This window comes from Pangasianodon hypophthalmus, chromosome 18 (assembly GCF_027358585.1).
Source record: "Pangasianodon hypophthalmus isolate fPanHyp1 chromosome 18, fPanHyp1.pri, whole genome shotgun sequence".
Taxonomy (NCBI): domain Eukaryota; kingdom Metazoa; phylum Chordata; class Actinopteri; order Siluriformes; family Pangasiidae; genus Pangasianodon; species Pangasianodon hypophthalmus.
The window spans coordinates 19,495,573-19,517,446 of NC_069727.1; the positions used below are offsets into that span (position 1 = coordinate 19,495,573).

The 21,874-nt window shown below is 39.3% G+C and overlaps 1 protein-coding gene across 1 annotated transcript in view; it reads left to right on the forward strand.

Annotated features, from left to right (window-relative positions):
- tnpo3 (transportin 3) overlaps nucleotides 1-21,874 on the forward strand; it is a 53,373-nt gene that overhangs the window by 15,995 nt on the left and 15,504 nt on the right. The window contains exons 4-13 of the mRNA XM_026943459.3: nucleotides 9,745-9,901; nucleotides 10,477-10,620; nucleotides 13,358-13,533; nucleotides 13,668-13,806; nucleotides 15,622-15,768; nucleotides 16,619-16,726; nucleotides 19,506-19,597; nucleotides 19,826-19,965; nucleotides 20,614-20,805; nucleotides 21,624-21,715. Of these exons, the coding sequence (XP_026799260.1) occupies nucleotides 9,745-9,901; nucleotides 10,477-10,620; nucleotides 13,358-13,533; nucleotides 13,668-13,806; nucleotides 15,622-15,768; nucleotides 16,619-16,726; nucleotides 19,506-19,597; nucleotides 19,826-19,965; nucleotides 20,614-20,805; nucleotides 21,624-21,715 (1,387 nt within the window). The remainder of the gene's footprint in view (nucleotides 1-9,744; nucleotides 9,902-10,476; nucleotides 10,621-13,357; nucleotides 13,534-13,667; nucleotides 13,807-15,621; nucleotides 15,769-16,618; nucleotides 16,727-19,505; nucleotides 19,598-19,825; nucleotides 19,966-20,613; nucleotides 20,806-21,623; nucleotides 21,716-21,874) is intronic.

The window sequence follows — 21,874 nt, forward strand, 5'->3', positions numbered from 1 at the left end:
GGAGTAGCTATGACAGCATAACTAAAAGGGAGAGCCAGAAGGTAACATAGGCGTGAAGGCATCCTAGGAGGCCCACCACCCCACTGTCAACAAACCTGAGTGAATGTTATGGCCATGAACCCTCCAGATCTGCATCTTTACATAAGAAAAACACTATAAAAGTCTTGACTAAACAAATGTGTTTTCAGCCCAGACTTAAAGACTGAGACTGTGTCTGAGCCCCAAACACCAATTGAAAGGCTGTTCATTAACTGTGGGGCTTTGTAAGAGAAAGCTCTACCCCCTGCTGTAGCCTTCATTATTTAAGGTACCAGCAAAGAGCCTGAACCTTTTGATCAAAGTAGGCATGGCGGCTCATAAAAGACCAGAAGTTCGCTCAGGTACCGCGGCACGAGACCATTCAGTGCTTTATCGGTCGACTGTAATAGTTTATAATCAATGCAGAATTTTACTAGGAGCCAATGCAGTGTGGATAAGAGGGGTCATGTGGTCATATCTTCTAGTTCTAATGAGGACATTATGGACTAACACCAAACTTTACTTAGTATACATAGACAAGTCACCATTTACATCTACACATACAGGTCAAATAAGACCTGAGCCAGGAGGGAGCCATTCCCTTACCTCTAACAACAGTTTTTATCTACAAGAATGTTATGATCAGTGGTATCAAACGCTGCACTAAGCAACACAAGCAACAAGATACATCTGAGGCCACTATTAAGTCATTTATCACTTTAACCAGTGCTGTCTCAGTACTGTGATGAGGCCTAAATTTTGACTGATAGTTTTCATGAATGTAATTTCTTTGTAGGTATGAGCAAAACTGCTGTGCTATAATCTTTTCTTGGATTTTGGAGATAAAAGGGAGGTTTGATATTGACCTATAGTTGGACAGCTGACAGGGGTCAAGGTCAGGTTTTTTAATCGGGTTTGATAATTTGCTAGTATAAAAGATTTAGGGTAAAAGCCAGTATTAAGGAAGGATTCTCTAATTATGTAACGTGCATGAAACTAACGATAGGTACAGTTTTTCTGTCACACCCACGTGCCGCGTGTGCTATTCATACGGTAATGACCTGGGCAAGCCATACAAACATGATAAACGCCACCATCAATGCGATAAAAGTGGCATCAAGCTTCATCATATTCATTGACTTTTCGTCGCTTTTGGATGATGATACCCTACACACATGAGGAAGCTCTCCAGATGGTCCTGGACGGTGAGGAAGAGTTCACCTTTTCCTCAGACGAAGAGCGCGACTCCAGTACTGGTTGTATTTTAAAGAGCTACTTGATCTAACGGATCATAACATTAGTTAACGTGTTATTTTTAGATATGTACATATTCTGCTAGTTGGCCAACTATATTGCCAGACTGAAATCATCCGGTATTTTGAGTGAAATATGTTGTAAAGTATATGTGCATCTATGGCATTACAAAAATCGTGTGGTTTGTTTGTTTGTTTGTTTTTTGTTATGAGTGGGCAATATTAGTGATAGTGATTAATGATGATATTAGTAATACCAGTTTCTTTGATCCTCTTATTTATAATGGGCGTATATTATTTATTTTTATTTATTTATATATATATATATATATATATATATATATATATATATATATATATATATATATATATATATATAGTCAAGTGGAGTTTATTGTCATTTCAGCCATATACAAGTACACAGTGAAACGAAACAACGTTTCTCCAGGACCAAGGTGCTACATAAGACAACACAGAACTACGGGGACTACATAAATTACATAAATTACATAAATTAAACGTAAAGTGCACAAGTGCAAACATGTGCAGACAGCACAAGACAGAACAGACAGTACTACATAACTACGACGCCGACCAGTACACAGTCCTGTTGAAAGTGATAAAGTGACAGTAGTGCAAATATTACAGCTGAGGTAGTGTAAACAGTGTAAACATATTAGTAGCAGCAATAATAAAACATGTGCACAACATGTGCAGTGCATGTGCATAGAGGATGTTCTGTTGTGTGTATATATATGTATGTATGTATGTATGCGTGAGTTCCTTTGGACCAGTTCAGTTGTGTGTGTATATATATGTGTGTGTGTGTGTGTATATGTATGTGTGTGTGTGTGTGTGTGTGTTCCTTCAGTCCAGTTCTAGGTATTTAGGAGTCTGATGGCATGAGGGAAGAAACTGTTGCACAGTCTGGTTGTGAGGGCCCGAATGCTTCGGTACCGTTTTCCAGACGGCAGGAGGGTGAAGAGTGTGTGAGGGGTGTGTGGGATCATCCACAATGCTGGTGGCTTTGCGGATGCAGCGGGAGGTGTAAATGTCTGTGATGGAGGGAAGAGAGATCCCGATGATCTTCTCAGCTGTCTTCACTATCCGCTGCAGGGTCTTGCGATCCGAAACGGTGCAATTCCCAAACCAGGCAGTGATGCAGCTGCTCAGGATGCTCTCGATAGTCCCTCTGTAGAACGTGGTGAGGATGGAGGGTGGAAGATGTTCTTTCCTCAGCCTTCGCAGAAAGTACAGGCGCTGCTGGGCTTTCTTTGTTATGGAGCTGGTGTTGAGCGACCAGGTGAGGTTCTCCGCCAGGTGAACACCAAGAAACTTCGTGCTCTTGACGATCTCCACGGAGAAGCCGCCGATGTTCAGCGGAGAGTGGTCACTCTGTGCTCTTCTGAAGTCAACAACCATCTCTTTAGTTTTGTCCACATTCAGAGACAGGTTGTTGGCTTTGCACCAGTCCGTTAGCCGCTGCACCTCCTCTCTGTATGCTGACTCGTCGTTCTTGCTGATGAGACCCACCACGGTCGTGTCATCGGCGAACTTGATGATATGATTCGAGCTGTGCATTGCTACACAGTCGTGAGTCAGCAGAGTGAACAGCAATGGACTGAGCACACAGCCCTGTGGGGCCCCAGTGTTCAGTGTGGTGGTGTTGGAGATGCTGTTCCCGATCCGGACTGACTGAGGTCTCCCAGTCAGGAAGTCCAGGATCCAGTTGCAGAGGGAGGTGTTCAGGCCCAGCAGGTTCAGCTTTCCGATCAAGTGCTGAGGAATGATTGTGTTGAATGCTGAACTGAAGTCTATGAACAGCATTCTAACATAAGTGTCTTTATTGTCCAGGTGGGTGAGGGCCAGATGGAGGGCGGTGGTGATGGCATCATCTGTTGAGCGGTTGGGGCGGTAAGCGAATTGCAGGGGGTCCAGTGAGGGGGGCAGCAGGGTCTTGACGTGCCTCATGACGAGCTTCTCGAAGCACTTCATGATGATGGGTGTAAGTGCAACGGGACGGTAGTCATTGAGGCAGGACACTGAAGACTTCTTTGGCACGGGGATGATGGTGGTGGCCTTGAAGCAGGTCGGAACAACGGTGCTGCACAGAGAGGTGTTGAAGATGTCCGTGAAAACATCTGCCAACTGGTCTGCACATCCCCTGAGCACCCTGCCAGGGATGTTGTCTGGTCCAGCAGCCTTCCGTGGGTTGACTCTGTGTAGAGTCTTCCTCACGTCAGCCGTGGTTAGACACAGCACCTGGTCATTGGGAGAAGGGGTGGTCTTCCTCGCCATCACGCCGTTCTGTGCCTCGAACCGAGCGTAGAAGTCGTTCAGCGCATCTGGGAGGGAGGCATCCCTGTCACAGGCAGATGGTGATGACCTGTAGTTGGTGATGTTCTGGATGCCCTGCCACATGCGCCGGGTATCTCTGCTGGTCTTGAAGTGGTCGTGGATTCTCTGGGCGTGTGCGCGCTTCGCCTCTCTGATGGCCCGGGACAGTTTGGCCCTTGCTGTTCTTAGGGCCACCTTATCGCCTGCTCTGAAGGCGGAGTCTCAAGTCCTCAGTAGTGCACGCACCTCTGCAGTCATCCACGGCTTCTGGTTGGAGCGTGAGGTGATGGTCTTGGAGGCGGTGACGTCATCAATGCACTTGCTAATATAGCTGGTCACTGATGTCGCGTATTCCTCCAAGTCAGTGAAGTCGCCGTCAGTTGCCGCTTCCCTGAACATGTGCCAGTCCGTGTGTTCAAAGCAGTCCTGAAGAGCAGAGATGGCTCCTGCTGGCCAGGTTTTCAACTGCTTCAGAACCGGTTTGGAGCGTCTGGCTAGCGGTCTGTATGCTGGCATTAGCATAACAGAGATGTGGTCTGAGTAGCCGAGGTGGGGGCGGGGCTCCGCACGGTACGCGCCGGGGATGTTTGTGTAAACAAGGTCCAGCACGTTTTTCCCTCTCGTTGCAAAGTCCACATGCTGATGGAATTTAGGGAGCACTGACTTGAGATTTGCATGGTTGAAATCTCCGGCAACAATAAACAGTCCATCAGGGTTTGAATTCTGCAGCTCGCTAATAGCCCCATACAGTTCACAGAGCGCCTCTTTAGCATTAGCGTTAGCACTGGGGGGAATGTACACACCGATTATGAAAACAGTAGTGAATTCCCGTGGTAAATAAAAAGGTCTACATCTAACAGTCATAAACTCCACCAGCGATGAGCAGTAACTAGAGACTAGCACCGAGTTCTTGCACCATTCCGTGTTGATGTAAACACACAAGCCGCCGCCGCGAGCCTTACCGCACAGAGCTGTGTTTCTGTCGGCACGAAACGAGGCTAGCCCGTCTAGCTGAATGGCGGCGTCCGGAACTCTGTCGTTGAGCCACGTCTCTGTGAAAACAAAGACGCAGCAGTCTCTAAACTCACGCCGCGTAGCTTGCTGGAGTCGGATGTAGTCCAGTTTATTATCCAGGGAGCAGACATTGGAGAGCAGGATGGACGGGAGAGCTGGCCAGCTAGGGTTTGTTTTTAGCCTAGCACGAACCCCCGCCCTCTTGCCGCGCTTCTGCTTTCTCGCGCACCGCTTGCAACGTCCCCTCCCCCGGCCACCGGCATCGGGCGACGCCGAGGGCTGGAGGCCTGGTCCCCGCAGCAAGCCGAGATCGCGTAGCTTCTCCAACAGATCATCTTGCAGAGAGGCTGTGTTGTAGTGTTTGAGGTTTATGAGTGTCTGGCGGTGGTAAAAACGAACACCGGTAGCTCCGATGTCCATGTGCCGTTAAAAAGTCGGCCTAAGGACGAAAAAAGCACCATTTTGTATCCGGAGTGGCCGCTGCGTGCTACTGCCGCGCCGCCATCTTGGAAGAGCCATTATTTATATATATATATATATATATATATATATATATATATATATATATATATATATATATATATATATATATACAGTTAACTAGGAACTGTTTCCAGGAATGGCACAAAGGTGTGTGACTGCATGCCAAAAATGTGCCTTTGACCCTCATTTTTTATTTTTTTATTATATTGTGCACCATAAATAAATAAAAATAAAATACAAACAAAAACATTCTTTCTTTTAGTCTCCTCAAATTCTTTCTTTTAGTTTCCCCAGTGGCATTCTACCTTGATAGGGTGGGTCGTTATCTCCCCAGGTGTGAGAGACATCAGTATTTATGGCCACTGATGCTCCCATACATACAGCCTTTCTGAAACAAAAAGTGTCACACAAAAGTTAAATCAATGCATTGTTTTGTGTGAATGAATGGACAGGATGGTTTTCACAAAATCTTGTAACAAAGACTTTGATCTACGTCCAGACAGCACTAATCCAGTACTTAAAAGTCTTATGAAAATATCTTTACTATGTGTTTTATGGCCCTGTCTTGGTGTCCTTAAAAAAATTTTATTTTTACTAACAAAGTTTAAACTTGATTTTTCTCAAAAATACATACATGTACTTATATGATGCTCACATATTATTGTAGCAGAAATTGTCCTGAATATAGTGTAATGAGGGTTTTGCCATTGATATGCTATATTTAACTGAAATAAGAACAGATGTCAGCGCATATCAAAACATCTCCAGGATCCAAAAAAAAAAAAAAAAAAAAAAAAACTCCTAAGGGTTAAGGGATCTAGTACATAAGTTGATGGTTTTGAAGAGGAAATTTGTACGTTCTTTCGGTGGGTTGTAAACGGTTCTAATCTAGCGATTATATTGCCATCTACGTGGTCAGTTTTCTAAGTTAATAGTCTGCATTCTTTGCCTAATATTTTCAATTTTGTCATTAAAATTAAATTCCTGATCAGTAACAGTTTTCAGTAAGCACTTTAGATGCAAGGGAGCTAACATTTAACTGTCCTAGCTTGGGATCAGTGGTGCTGGCTGTGTATTAAGTATGATCTAATTTTATGTTATTTAGGTTACTAAAACTTTCAGAGCGTTTCTATGTTTTTGTTTAGCTCAGGGAACAGATAGCTACCTAATATACAATTATCACAAATAAAGCTATTACTAATGAAGGAGGAAGAATGACTAAACATCTCGCATTCAACACACTGAACAAGCTGAATGTTTGCCATGCTGAATGTTAAATGTACCTTAGTTGAATCTTTCTGGGAATAATTTTAGGCAGGTCTGATGTGGATGGCCTTTGCTTGCTGTTTTTAGATGAAAAAAACCCTAACGTACTAGCATTTTTTGAAAAAATGAAAATGTCACAGAAGGTGAAAGTGAAAAATACAACAAAAGAAAATGATAGCGCAAAATTATTGATAAAAGGCTAAATGGTATAGTTTAAACGCTAACATATGTGAGAAACTCTCTGCAAACAAGTCCAATGATTTCTGTGATCTGGGTGGAGGAAAACGGAAAGTGCCTGGTAAATATGAGGCAACCACCACTGGGTCTTCACTGAAGGTGGTATAGTGCGTATAGTACAGTCTAACTCCACAATGATTGCCCTCAGCTCTGCTTGCTTTTGGGGCTAAAGTTGTATGTTTTCCATAGCAGCTGCATCAAGTCATAGAATTTTATCAATCATTGGTAGAGAGTTTAATATTGCCAGTTCCAGTCTGTGTGGCAAACAGTGAAGTGAGAGGACATGCACCTATTCCACCTGAGGCACCCATGTTAACACTGGCCCCATCTGCCCCAAAAGCAACATCTTTGTTTTGCCACCCATTATGATTGGTTTTGTGAGCATCACTAAACAACTGAACACAATTAATTGTGCTCAATATTCCCTGACTGTTCAAGCTCAACTAATCCAACAATTTCACTGGTACATATCCAGAAACGTGCCTGCAATAACGTTATCTGAGCCAGACACTTGTGTACCAGTCACTTATTATAGAAATATAATTATGCCTGGGCTTCCTGCATCGTCTGTCCTTTTAAGTCATCTAGCACTTTAGCAGTTGATCCTTTAGGGACTGAGAGTGAGAGAAAAATCTGATATTTTTGCTCTGTCATTTTCTACCAACATGTTCAAGAAACTTCGCAGCTGTGCTCTTTGGTAATTCATATTTTTCCATTCTGGCTGAAATCTAGTGAGCATAGAGGGAGATTTTGATTGATGGACATGTTCACATAATTGAACGACAGCCTATTAAAATATAATTTTTATATTAAAATATAATTTTAAATATTTAATACCCTTTTCATCATAATAACTAAGTAAACGTAAACAAATTAAAAAGAGAAAAGTAAGTACAAGTTTTAAGTATATTCCTCAGTGAGGGGCAAAAGAAGGGGGACATACATAAGTAATGCGTGTTGTGGAAAAAATCCTACAAGCAGGTTACAAGTTGAATGTAACTGCCAGTCGCTAGCATTAGCATTTAGTCAGTTTTTTCTTAATTACCATTTAACAACATCAGTAATCTTTGTAAAACTGAAGTCGGGACCATAAATAAACCTCACGAGTTATTGGCTGTAACCAAGCTCAGCCATAAGCCTCAAATGTGTACATTGTGTAAACGCTCCCATTTTTAGTTCTCTTTGATATGTGCAGAGATCACTTAAGCCAAGTGGATACTATACAGCTTTCTAAATACGTGTTGCTGAACCACATACACTACATTTATTTCTATAGTTGTTTGGTGAAGTAGGTGTGAGCACACTACACAAGCAATCACAGACTGAAGCGCACCTCATCCCCAAATCCTGCGTACTTACAACTTCTTAGGAAAATAAACACGAGAACTGTCTTGGTGTGAGTACAGACAAGAAAAAGAGACATAATAGAATCATATGGAGCGAGTATTAGTTGGGGAGTGATGGGCAGCAAGGGCATGTTCTGCAAAGAAAACTGGAGGTATAGTTCAAAGAAACAGCTATATTTTTTATTTGGTTTTAGTTTTGCTGTTCCTAACAACCATTTGGGGCTGTCATGCCAAATAATTTTTTTGAGAGTGTGTTTATTTATTTATTTATTTTTAATCACAAAAGTCCGAAGAAAAGTTGGCCAGAATACAGATAGGATAAATGACGAGAGACAAAATAAAAAAAGATGCAGGGGTGGCATCACACTTATAATGACGAGTGTGGAAATAAAAACAGGTCATTTAAAACTTTAAAAATCAATCCAAGAATTGACCAAATGGTTTTTGGCTTGGTTTAATCTTGCTATAAACTGTTCTGGACAAGCACTATTATAGAAAATCATTAACCATAACTAACATCAGGTGTGATCCATAACTGCAATATTGATTTCTATGCTGCCATGAATCTAGCCATTATCTCTTCCTAGATTAGTGCAAAGTTGTTGGAGTCATCATTTAACAGCAGTAGGCAAGGATCAAGGCCAAATTTAGGGCCGGTAAGTTCACATGTAACATGGACCACATATTTCCAGGAAAAACCAAATAGTCGAACAGCCCCAAAAGTCTCAATGCTGGCAAAGGGAAGTTGTACAAACTACTGAATGCAGGGGTGGCAGTAATTGTAACATGGCAGTGTACCTTTGATAAGGATTTCTGTGTCCTTTGAAACTTTTACCTCAGTTAATGTTTAAATTTGTCTCATTTGTTTGGTAACTGACCACAGATTTTTTTCCCCCTAACCTTTTTACCAATCTTTCCCAAGGATTCCAATAATCCCAATAATTCTGGAGCCAGTGTATTCACAGTACACACTCAAGACAGAGTGACAGACATACTCAAGCTTTTTTGTTTTGAGGAAAACTTTTGGTGAAATGTGTTTTTTTTTTTTTTCCTGTGTACAACTGTAAATAAATTAATAAATTGCTACGAACAGAGGTTTAATATTGTAAACAAAATGTATAAGATAATAGATCAGAATTTCAGCTTTCATTTCCTTATATTTACATCAAGATGTGTTAAACAACTTAGAATATGGCACCTTTGGTGGTTTTTAGGTGAGCAAAACTATTGCAAGATGTAGTCTTAAAGTAAACAACGCTTAACATTTTGTTGCATATCCCTTGCTTGCAATAACCACATCAAACAGGAGGGGATCGTATTTTAACTGTGTGTTGTGCAGATTGGGACCTCTAGTGTTCAAACAGTGCAATTGCATTAAGATAAGATAAGATGAGATACTCTTGTGCCAGAGGTTGCTCAGATATATCACAACAGTGTAGGAATAAAAGACAATGTAGTAATAAATGAAGTAGTAAATGTATGGAAAAAGTAGTAAAGAATGCTGATATTACACATTTCCGTGATGCATTTATTCATGTATTGTTTCATGACTATTATTTAACTGCATAAAATAAACTATGATTACTAAATTTGATAAGGAAATTTCTGATTACAAAAATATGTAGTCTTATGATAGTCATTTAAATATTTCCATTTCATCTCTCCCTCATTAAGCAATTACTGTTTGAGATCGATAGATACTACTGAGATAGATGGTGTGATGCCAGTCTATAAATGTGCTAAAGAGGTGAAATGATCCCTTGTTTTCTCCTCTTTTCTCCTCTCCTCAGGTACAGTAATGATGTGACTTCAATGCCTTTTCTGATTGAAATCCTCACAGTGCTGCCAGAGGAGGTGCACAGCCGATCTTTGAGGATAGGTGCTAACCGGCGGACGGAGATCATAGAGGACCTTGCTTACTATTCCACCACTGTGGTCACTCTGCTGGTGAGCCTCACTCCCTTTCTCTCTTCTTTCATTATTTTGTGGCCCAGCAGTATTAACGGTAATTACATGAATAATCAAAAGACCCTTGCTGATGTCGATCGTTTCTTGTTTTACAAGAGTAAACCACCTCATCTTTTAACAGCGATATTCTGATATTTGTTAATGCACTTGTAATTGATATTGCCAGAATAATGTAAAATTTTAAAGTACACACACACAATGACAGCTCACAACACTCTTACAGGCTTTTCTCTGAGAAATTATGTATGAAACACATGAAAAAGCTAACAAAATGTATGAAGATGTTAGTGGAAAGCAACCTTTGTAAATTTAGGTTGTAGCCATTGAACTACTGGAATAAAATAATGGAAGCTTCTAAGTTGCCATTTATTTTAAAAAATATTTTTGTTATTTTTCTTTTGAATGCAATATTCCTTAATCCACATTAAACAGTACTCTGCCAGAACAGACCTTGACAATCAAACAATTTTACTGGTTAGCAATGTCACACATTCGGCTTTAGTGGCTACAGCTGCATAAAAATTGTCATGCAACTTTTCTTTGTTTGTAACCAGATGACATGCCTTGAGAAGTCTGGGAGTGATGAGAAGATGCTTATTAAAGTGTTCCGGTGCTTAGGCAGTTGGTTTAACCTGGGTGTGCTGGACAGCAACTTCATGGCAACTAATCAGCTGCTGGTGGTTCTATTCCAAGTGCTAGTAAGTTCTACATATCGCTTAATTTATTCTGTTTTGTCATTCTTGGGCCTTGTCCCAAAGTTCACACTGATGGGTACTGGTGTATGCTTACCCCTGGATTTAGAATGTAAGAAGTGTGAAGATTACGGCCTGACCAATATATTTTGTCAATATAAGGACTCTACAAATTTTACAAAGGAAGTGAAAATTCTCAGATTAAAATTTCAATAGGAAAGGCCAGGAGAGGCAGTTAGTTGGATTATTTTAATGTATGTGAAATTTATTTAAAAAATTTATTCAAAAATATTTCTTTGCAGGTAACACTAGAGAACTCTTAACTAATTTAAATAACTGGTCTCTAACTGAAATACATCATTACTGACATTTATCAGATAAGGTCAAGAATGCTGCAAAACTAAAGTCTGGAGTGTAAATAAACGTAACGAGTTATTAGCTGTAACTAAGTTCATTATAAAATGTAAATAAAAAGATATAAACTATGCATTTCTGTGCTCTGTGGTGATCAGCAGTTAGTAGTCAGCAGTACTTATTGAATTCCTGTAAACTGAAGCCGTCCTGACGAACAACGTGTTTTATTTTTGTTTTATGTTTTATGTTTTTTATTAACAGCATGTTTTATTCACGTCTTTATCCGTTCGTCAGCACAGACAAGAGAAAGTCAGATGCATCCAAAAAAAAGATGTTTTGTTGCTCTGCTCTGAAGTCAGACAGCAGGTTATTAAGGTTCGTAATAGGATAGAAAACAGGAGAAAAGGAAACACATAATTATGAAGTACAACAAACATTATTTTTGATGACCTTAAAGCTGCAGACACCACGCTCTCCCACAGACATTTAAATCATCTGAATTGATAGCTATCATAATAGCAATCCTAAACTCTACTGGCGATTCCCAATACTATCATCAGTCGTCCCAAGGTACATCTGGCCAAGCCTAATTTGTACCTGCTTGAATCCTGATTATTAACTGCTGTATATTTAGTTGTCATACTGTTTCTAGCTATATCACACGTTTATAGTTATATTTACGCTATATGACCAAATGTATGGACCCAGGCCATCACACCTATATGTGCTGTTTTAATGAAGGGAAACTGTAATGCTACAGCATACAGAGACATTCTATACAATTGCGTGCTTCTAACTTTGTGGCAACAGTCTGGGGAAGAACCACGTATGGGTGTGATGGTCAGGTGTCCATGTACTTTTGGCTGAATAGTGTTTCTAAATAACTACTTCTATCAGAAAATTTTGTGCTACTTTGAAAACAGTCTAATTTGTATGGGAATTAGCCAGGAAAAGATATGTTTGCTTTTTATGATTAACCAGGAAGCTTATGCATTACGTAATGTTGGGCAGTGAGTAGCAAAGCTATTTGAATAAAAAAAAAACAATTTGTCCCGGGAGCGTTGATAAAGGTTACATTGTTTAATTTTCTTAGCATACACAATATATATTTTAAACTGAATATATCTTGTATATCAAGTCGCCACCCTGCTCATGGTTCAACGTTGATCATAAAGAGTCGATTCACTCACTCCAGGCATTGAAAAGCAAGAGTCAACCCCAAAACTTTGAAGTCAGTTCCACAAACTGAAAATAATTTGCCTCGTGCACACACACAGCAGGCTAAATGAATTTAGCACTGGAGTGTGGGGAGCCATTCAGATATTTTTTCACAGCACTGTGTATCAATTTTCTGGGCTCCCCATTCAGATTATGCAAATCTTCTGTGTGGAGATCATGAAATAGTAATGTGTGCATATGATGTAGATGATTTTATCACCTTTTAAATTTATTTTAATTTGTTGAATTAATAAAATAATGCTAATGCATAATCCTCCACATAAGCAATGTTTCTGATTAAAAATGCTATCTCCTCCCATGTGCTCTGTGTAGGGGAAACATTTTTTTTTTCAAATTCTTTAAATGGACTTGATACTTCTCCTCCCACAAGCTGAGATTGTGCAAGAAAAATATGCAAGTTTAATTCTGAATCATGTGTAACTGAGACCCACATCTGTTTTAGACAAACTCCACTGTGCCTGTGTAACTCATATAACTTCTGAATAGCACTTAAGTCCAGAGTTACCTCTGAAGTTGGAATACAATTTTGGTATTAAATCCTCTTTATGCATGCTTCAGTCAACTTGGAATACAGTTCTAAGAGTTTACTGAATAAATTTAGTAAATTTTGTTATTCTGCTGCTTGAAAATGTGTTGTTTCTTCTACATTAACGCAGTTTACTCCACTGAGTGTGGTAATTCCCTACTATGTAGTATGTTTATATGAGATATGCTACACATTATGTTTTTGATCCTGTTTAGAAACTTATTGTTAAAAATATTCATGAATCCTGTTTATAGTATTTGGTGTTCTCCAACTGTTTTAGCACTTTGTAGTGTTCTTCACTGATCTTCACGGGCATGCATGTAGAAAGGTGGAATCTTGTCCTGAATCAGCATTAATGTCCACTTTGGCTTTTTTTTTCTCTTGTTAGTCATTAGTGAAAGTGTTTGTGACATATTAGGATGTGCTATGGAAAGTTAATCAAATTTCAGTAGATTGTCACATGGTTGGATTTGTTTTATTATGGGCCTTTCTTGATAGTTTGAATTTACTTGTTATAATTATTTTGTACAGTATTGTCTTAAACATTTGCTTCTGCCCCTTTTTTCAGTCTATTTTTTGTGTTGTTTTTGAAGATAACTTTGTGTCTCTTCTCTCTTCTCACAGCAAAGGGACGAATCCCTCACTAACTTGCATGAAGCCGCATCCGACTGTGTTTGTTCGGCCCTCTATGCCATTGAGAATGTAGATACACATATGCCTCTTGCCATGCAGCTGTTCCAGGGTGTTTTGACACTAGAAACAGCTTACCACATGGCTGTGGCCCGAGAGGACCTTGACAAGTAAAGCACCACACAGCATGCATCATGCTCCATGCATACCATTTGTTCATGAAAATGATACATGTTGGAGTTTGCTTGTGTAGCATGTAAAATGCATATTCCATGTAATCTCTCTTTTACTCAAACACATGCAGGGTGCTGAATTACTGCCGGATTTTCACTGAGTTGTGTGAGACATTTATGGAAATCATTGTCAGGAGCCCAGGACAAGGCATGGGTGATTTGCGCACCTTGGAGCTGCTGCTCATTTGTGCTGGACATCCACAATATGAGGTTAGTATTGCCTTACACACACACACTCTCACACACATGCAGTCTTTAGCTATTCTGCATGCATGCTTACATGTAAGCTTGCAAAGTGCAATCAGGCTGAATGCTCTTAACCAAGGAAGTTTCTGTGGTCTGTATCAATTTTAATTGGTTTTGTGCATATTTTGAAACTACACAGAAGCAAGCCAGTATGGAAGCACTCATTATTGAAGGAAAAGCCTCAAAGTTTAGCTAAGGTGAAAGGCAGCCTTAACAGTTAAAAGAAGTAATGTGTATAAAGCGTGACAGAAATACTGATGTAGTGGGTGCACGTTTCCTAATGGATTGTGTTTGATTAATACTCTTTTAATGAAACAATCCTGGTCCATAAGTATTTGGACAGTGACACAATATTAGTAATTTTGCCCCTGTACACCACCACAAGGGATTTGAAATGAAGCAATCAAGATGTGATTGAAGTGTGACTTTCAGCTCTAATTCAAGGGGTTTAACACTGACCCAAAAGTAATTGGACAAACTAACATAATTATATGGAACTAAATCCTTTGCAGTCACAATGACTGCCTGAAGTCTGGAACCCATGGCCATCACCAAATGCTGAGTTTCCTCCCTTGAGATACTTTGCCAAACCTTTACTGCAGCTGCCTTCAGTTGCTGCTTGTTTGTGGGTCTTTCTGCCTTCAGTTTTGTCTTCAGTAAGTGAAAAGCAGCTCAATTGGCTTGAAGTCAGGTGACAGACTCGGCCATTTAAGAACATTCCATTTCCAACCTCTTGGGTTGCTTTCATGGTACATTTTGGATCATGAGCCCTTCCTTTCCTTCTCCATATGTTTCATTTCCCACCATTCAGGTACAAGTTATTCTTGGTTTCATCTGTCCAAAGAATCTTGTTCCAGAACTGGTCAGGCTTTCTTTTTGTATGTTTTCTAGCAAAGTCTAATCTGGCTTTCTTTTCTTGAATGTTACCAGTGATTTGCATCTTCAGGTAAACCGTCTGTATTTACATTCATGAAGGTGTCTCTTGATTGTAGACTTTGAGAATGATACACCTACCTCCCCCAGAGTGTTCTTGACTTAGCTAGATGTTGTGAAGGGGTTTTCCTTCAACAAGGAAAGAATTCTGCAATCATCCACTTTAGTTGTCTTCCGTAGTCGTGTTGTTGAGCTCGCCAGTGCATTCCTTCTTTTTAAAAATGTACCAGATTGTTGATTTTCATCCATGTGATTCCACTCCCAATGTTTTTGTTATCTCTCTTATAGGTCTGTTTTGTTTTTTCAGCCTAATGATGGCCTCTTTCACTTGCATCGACACGTCTTTGGACCCCATATTGAGAGTTCCCATGAACAGCTACCAAATGCAAATTCAACACTTGGAATCAACTCCAGACCTTTTATGTCCTTAATTTATCATGAAATAATGAGGGAACAGGCCACAACTGGCCATGACACTGCTTATCAGTCAATTGTCCAATTACTTTTGAGTCTGTGAAAATGGAGAGACTCTGTAAAAAATGGCTTTAATTCCTAAATGGTTAATGCAATATTTTTGTTAAACCCCTTGAGTTAAAGCTGAAAGTCTACACTTCAATCACATTTTGATTGCTTCATTTCTGTACACCATTGTGGTGGTGTACAGAGGCAAAATTACGAAAATTGTGGCATTGTCAGAATATTAATGGACCCGTCTGTATTTACAAAGCATTCAGTGGTGAAATCAAAAAAAGGCTTTACATTTTTGTTTGACATCGTTTGAATTTTGCTTAGGATTTTGGGAAGTGTTTGAATGTGAATATACTGTACGTCTCATTTGCTAATAAGGTGGTGGAAATCTCCTTCAACTTCTGGTATCGACTGGGGGAGCACCTATACAAGACAAACGATCCAGCACTGCACAGTGTCTTCAAACCCTATATCCAGAGACTACTGCACAGCCTGGCACGTCATTGCCAGCTGGATCCAGACCATGTGAGCACCATCCACCATTCACACCTTTACAAATCACACCTGTCTGTACAACTAGTAGTTTTACTGTCTTTGCTTTTATCTTTTTTTTTGGTCTGTATAGGATATATTCCCTATATATCAAATTTCTGCTCTATAGGGTCTGCCCGTATCGGATTTTAATTACTTATAATGTATTCCATATGAGGGTATGAGACTGGGATAAATTGTCAGCTCTTTTTATACCTTTAATGTGATATAGCAACCAACAAACTTCAAGTAAAAAAAAAAAACAAGGGGAAAAAGAAAAAACTGGTTGAATAAATTCGCACGCCCCTTAACTAAATTTTGCAGAGACTTCCTTGCACATCAGCACACATTAGCACTTAGGCTAGTGTACGCTAGAGTGTAGGGTTGCCAGGTTTCCGCAAAATTAAGTTGGTATACTCTTACCCAAAATGAGTGATTTAACAAAGTATTGTACAGCATGTTTGGGAGAAGCATGTGGTGTTGTTTTTTTAAATCCCTATAGTCTCTCTTTATTTGAAATAAAGAGGAAAATACTTTTTCATAGAGGGGATTGTGAGCTTGATTAAGTGTAATATTTATTATACCTCATGAAGTATAAGCAGTATTTTACGACCAATGGCGCTTTTTTAAGAGAGCTGTGAATAAACAAACTCCACACAATTGTTACTTAGGCTCGGGTAAATAAAGACATAATTAAAGTAGTTTCTTGTTTCTTGTGACTATACTGTTAAATTTGACATATCAAATTGAGATACACCATAATGTTACAGCCCTTATGTCTGTCTGTCTATTTATTTATTTATTTATTTAAATCTGCTTATTTAATCACATCTGTTTCTAATAGGAAGGAATCCCAGAAGACACAGATGACTTTGGAGAGTTCAGGCTAAGAGTTTCAGATCTCGTCAAAGATGTTATTTTCCTTGTAGGCTCAATGGAGTGTTTCTCACAGGTAGCAGCTTTTTACTGTTATCACTGATGACACTGAGGTGCTTGTAATTGTACACACAATATTTAATATTCTCTGGTGTAGGGGAAATGGTTCTGTTTGTACAGGAAAATGCAAGGAAACGCAAGGTACATACAAGCAATATAGGTATATTTAATCAGTCACATAAAATGTTCAGTCTCTTTGAATCAGTCTCATTAGTAAGTCAGTGTTATAGAATACCCCCCTTTTAAGTAATTAAAATTACCAGCCTTTAAATAAGTAAAAATTATTAAAATCTCAATTTTAGTTGAGTACAATAATTTTCAGTGACTTGGTTTCTGAAGGCTTAGTTCTGAATATTTTGACTTCTTGAAAGTTATAACCACAACAAGGCAATAAGATGCCCAGTAATACAGCATTTATTGAAATAGAGCAGAATAAATACAAATTAACTATTAATTATGAACCTAATTTCTAAATAGGAACAGACAAAGAAGAGTTGCGCATGTGTGAGAGAGAGGAAAGGGATGTGTGTGCGCGTCTGTGTGAGGGGAAGAGAGCGCGCACACCTGTCCGTGTTTCCGCTGAGCTTATTTAAAAAAAAAAAAAAAAAGAATTACCACGAACCATGTGAGAGATGTGGTGGTGTCTCCTGGTATGTGAAAAGGAGAACAACACAAAATAGAAATATGGTGGGGACTTGCAAAAGTAGATGGCCAGCAATAGAAACTATAAAAATATTTCCAAAGACAAAATAATTTCCAGCATAGTAACGTTAATGGGAATAAGTGGAGTTTGGATCTTATTTTTCCTTGACATAAATAGAGAACACTGACTAAGTGAGTGTGTTATTGAGCACAGAGTGAGATTACATGCAAAGATAAGAGAGAGCTCAAAGAGAGAGGATCGAGATTTGCACGTGATTCCCTTTGTTTAAAAGAATGCTGATTTTAACAAACAGTTTGCAGCTTCAAGTTACTCAGCACAGTAAAACTTTGAAAGAAATGATAGTGAACACCAGATGTACAGTCTTACTTGGAGTTGTTTTTAGTTCGTCATGAGCACGAGAAGGATGCTTCTCGAGCCTTTGAAGCATCTGTGTGAATGTGCGCTGGTGCCTTTTGAAGGAGCTGATGGTGCTGATGAATGGCAATGCAGCATGTTAGTTTGTTTTCACGTGCATTTTGCATGTTGGTTCGTTCATGGGTCCTTGGTCCATGGGTTTAATTCCTGATGAAGTTCAGTCGGCTTCATAACTCGTGGATGGTAATCAGCGTAAGAGAGAGCGAGCTCCTCTCTTTTACGGTCCATCCCTGTTGCTCGTTGGATTCAGAGAGAACGAACAAAGGCTGGTGAAGTCCTTTTGATGTTTCGCGGGCTGACGTAAACTCATCTTATGTACTTCCGCTTGCTGTAAAAGTACTTTAATAAAAGTGTGCCCCTATCTCAGAATCAGAAACAATTTATTGCCAGGTACAGTAAAGGACACTCTACAGTACTAGGAATTTGTCTTGATGTCAGGTGCAAACACAGAATCAAAGATATAAAGTCAAGGGGGAGATGAAATGAAGAATACAAAAATGCAGCACAATAACAAGGGTAAAACAATACTAAAGTGCAGAGACCATGGTGCAAGATGAACATGCTATATATAAATATAAATATGTAAACAGCAGAATTAATTTTTCATTATTCATTTATTTTTTATTTTATTTTTTTTTTTTACCTAGAACACAACTGAAATAACCCAGCAACATTCACGACAAAAAGTACCAGAGCAGACCATGTTTGATTTTGTTCACAGAACATGAGGCCAATTATAGGTCTAATGATGCTTGGTGTAGTTTAGGTGCTTCATTTTGTTGAATACTCTCAAGAGGGATGTCTTCCTTTCCTTACTTCCAACCAGCTTGTTGATATGAAAATGGTGCTTACCGGTTCATTTTAAAACTTGACACTCAGTCAGCTAAACCGTACAATTCTAAAACCGCAACTTTTGGGCTCTTTTTCTTTTCCTTCGCCATCCTCCTAACTGTGTTGGGGACATTGTGCCTATTAACTGTTTTAAACTTCAGAAAGTTTTTGTTATGGCTGTAAATGTGCTTAATGGTGCTTAATGTATTTTTTATGTCCATTAAGTGATTTGTCCACGTCAACAACCATCTGTCTCTTTTCGGTTGAAAGTTCTTTGGTTTTTCTCAGTGAATTTAAATGTGTGCAACTTCATATTTGCACCCCAGGGAACCAGTACATGGTTAGAGGCAAATATAGAGCACCTGGGAACTGAAAATGAAAGAAAGATAATAAAAGTTTTTCAAGAATGGTAATTTGTTTGCATTTTTTAAAAATATATTTTAGTTGTCAACAAGTTTGACACATTTTTGACACAGAAGTACTGTTATTTAAAAAGTTAGTTCAAAAGATTTTTCAGTTAGAACAAAATTAGTTTCTCCCAAGTGTAACATTTGAATTATTGTGTGTAATAATTTGTGTAAATGTTTATTTTATATAATAATTTTAGTGAATGCTGCCAATACACTTTATGTTTAAGCCGTCATGTTAAGCTGGTTTTTGTTTATGCTGCACTTCATCTTGATACTTTGTCCAATTTGTTTGATGTCAATTTCCTTCCAGTTCAGGGTCAGGAATAATTAGTGTTTTAAACATAAACATGTTACAAGCACATAGCATTCTTTGCTATGTGCTTACAGTCAGTCTGTGGTATGTAGTAGTAGAGATGACTGGGCTTACCAGTTTTTGTGTGTGTGTGTGTGTGTGTGTGTGTGTGTGTGTCTTCTAGCTGTACTCAACTCTCAAAGAGGGAAACCCACCCTGGGAAGTTACTGAGGCTGTGCTCTTCTTAATGGCTTCTATTGCCAAGAGTGTAGACCCGTGAGTGAGCTTTGCAGTGTGGACTCACTGTTTCAGCATATTTAGACTTTGAGTAAAATAATTAAAGCTGTAATCAGCTAGGTTTTGAGATAGATACTTTTTAGTCTGTCCAACTATAGATGTGTTTTTATATAAAATTTATATATAAATGTGTGTGTTTGTTTATATATTTACTTAACATGTTTCTTGCATAAAGTGTAACACTGAAACCCCAATGTCTGTGCATAGTGAGAACAACCCCACTCTGACAGAAGTGCTGGAGCAAGTTGTGCTTCTTCCTCAGACAGTGCACATTGCTGTGCGCTACACCAGCATTGAATTAGTTGGAGAGATGAGTGAGGTGATGGACCGCAACCCTCGTTTCTTAGGTAAGCATACTGACTACAAAAACTCTCTTTTCAGAGGAGCAACAGTATTTAGAAACTATAGCAGGGAGTAGCTGGGTTCATGTGCTAATAATCAGAGAAGGAGATAAATCAACATACACACTTTTATAAGGTGTGTTCTCATAGGTAATTCTCATAGGTACTTCACTTCATACTTCTGTGGTTATAATATGCATGCACTGGAGATAACACCCTGGATAGAATAACAGCTCTGAGTCTCTTCCAGTAATGTCTAACAAGGTCTTCCTGTAATGTCTAACAACTTATAGAGGGATCCTGGTCCTCTCTTAGTCCACTTGATGCAGAACATTTTAAGCTCCTTTATGTTCACGCATGTGGACTTTCCTCTTCAATTCAAAGAACAGGTTCTCATTAGGATAAAATACAGAGACTGGCATTGTCATTGCATAACAGTGATTTTTGTCTAATGGTGTTGTTGGAAGTATGTTAGGCTCATCATCTTGTTGAAAGCTTGATCTATGGCCAAGTCTGAACATCTTGGCAGAGGCAGCTACATTTGGGGCTAAAATATCCTGGTTCTTAGCAGAATTCATGATGCTATGAATCTGATAAAGTATAAAATTCTAATCAGAATGATTTTTTTTGTGTGTTTGTGTGGGTGCGATGCAGATCCTGTTCTAGACTACCTAATGAAGGGGCTGCGGGAGAAGCCACTGGCCTCAGTGGCAGCAAAGGCCATTCACAACATGTGCTCAGTGTGCCGGGAACACATGGCACAACACTTCCAAGGCCTGCTACACATCGCACGCTCACTGGACTCTTTTGCTCTGAACACGGATGCCGCCATTGGCCTGCTCAAGGGTATTACTACCACAAATGCACGCACTGTTTACAGAGAGTGCTTTCATCAGAGCAGGTTTTATTGTTTATTTAAAGTATTTTTAAATTATGAATGCTTATGCAGGACAGGAATATTTTTTCCATTATCTTTAGACCTCTCTCATCTGTCTGTCAGTCTGTCTGTCTCACCCTCTCTCTACCTGTCAAGCATATTACACATCTAGGGTGTTTTCTGTAGCTGTTGCCCAACAGGCAAGTAGCTGTTAAGATAAAACAGGGTGTTCTAGTGTATTGATCTTGTTCATGTATTCATGAGTGATTAGAGCATTTCAACTTGAATGACAAGGCAATATGTATACATCTTTTTAAAGCAGTATTCATTTGAATGACTATTTGGAGTTTAATGGTCATCACTCACAGTAAAATCAACCTATTTACTTAAGAATGCTGTCTGATATATAAATTTTTTTTCATTTCATTCCTTTATTAATTATTCTTGCATTTTGCTGCTGGTCAGATGTTGTTTGGTGCAACTGCTTTGATTTTTGGCATGCACTAGGTGAATACTTATGTAAAGCCTTCCTACTAGCACGTTACTGTCATGCTCAGTGTGGTTAGCTTTCTGTCTTTCAACCCAGTCACAAAAGTCCTCAGGCAGCTGGCATATTCAGTGTACTTGCTTGCTTGGCTCAGGAGAAATGTAGTCTCTGAAGACTGGGTTGGGAGCAATCATATAAATGTTTAGGATACTTTCCATGTTGGACTTTATTTACTTAAGTAGCGAAAGGCTGCTAATAGTGTTGACAGTAGTTGATGTAAGTGTTCTTGGTTTCTCTCAGGCACAGCACTGGTGCTGGCACGGCTTCCACTGGAGAAGATAGCAGAGTGTCTGAGTGATTTGTGCTCTGTTCAGGTCATGGCCCTGAAGAAGGTGGGTGTATGGGTGTAAGAGCATACGAAAAGTGTTCATAATTTAAATGAGAGCAAAAAAGCACATTATTATGTTTTACTGGTCCACTTTGATGACACATTCGTTCAGCAGTTATTTCTCTTTTATTTCTCTCTCCATCTCTCTGCCTTTGCCACAGAT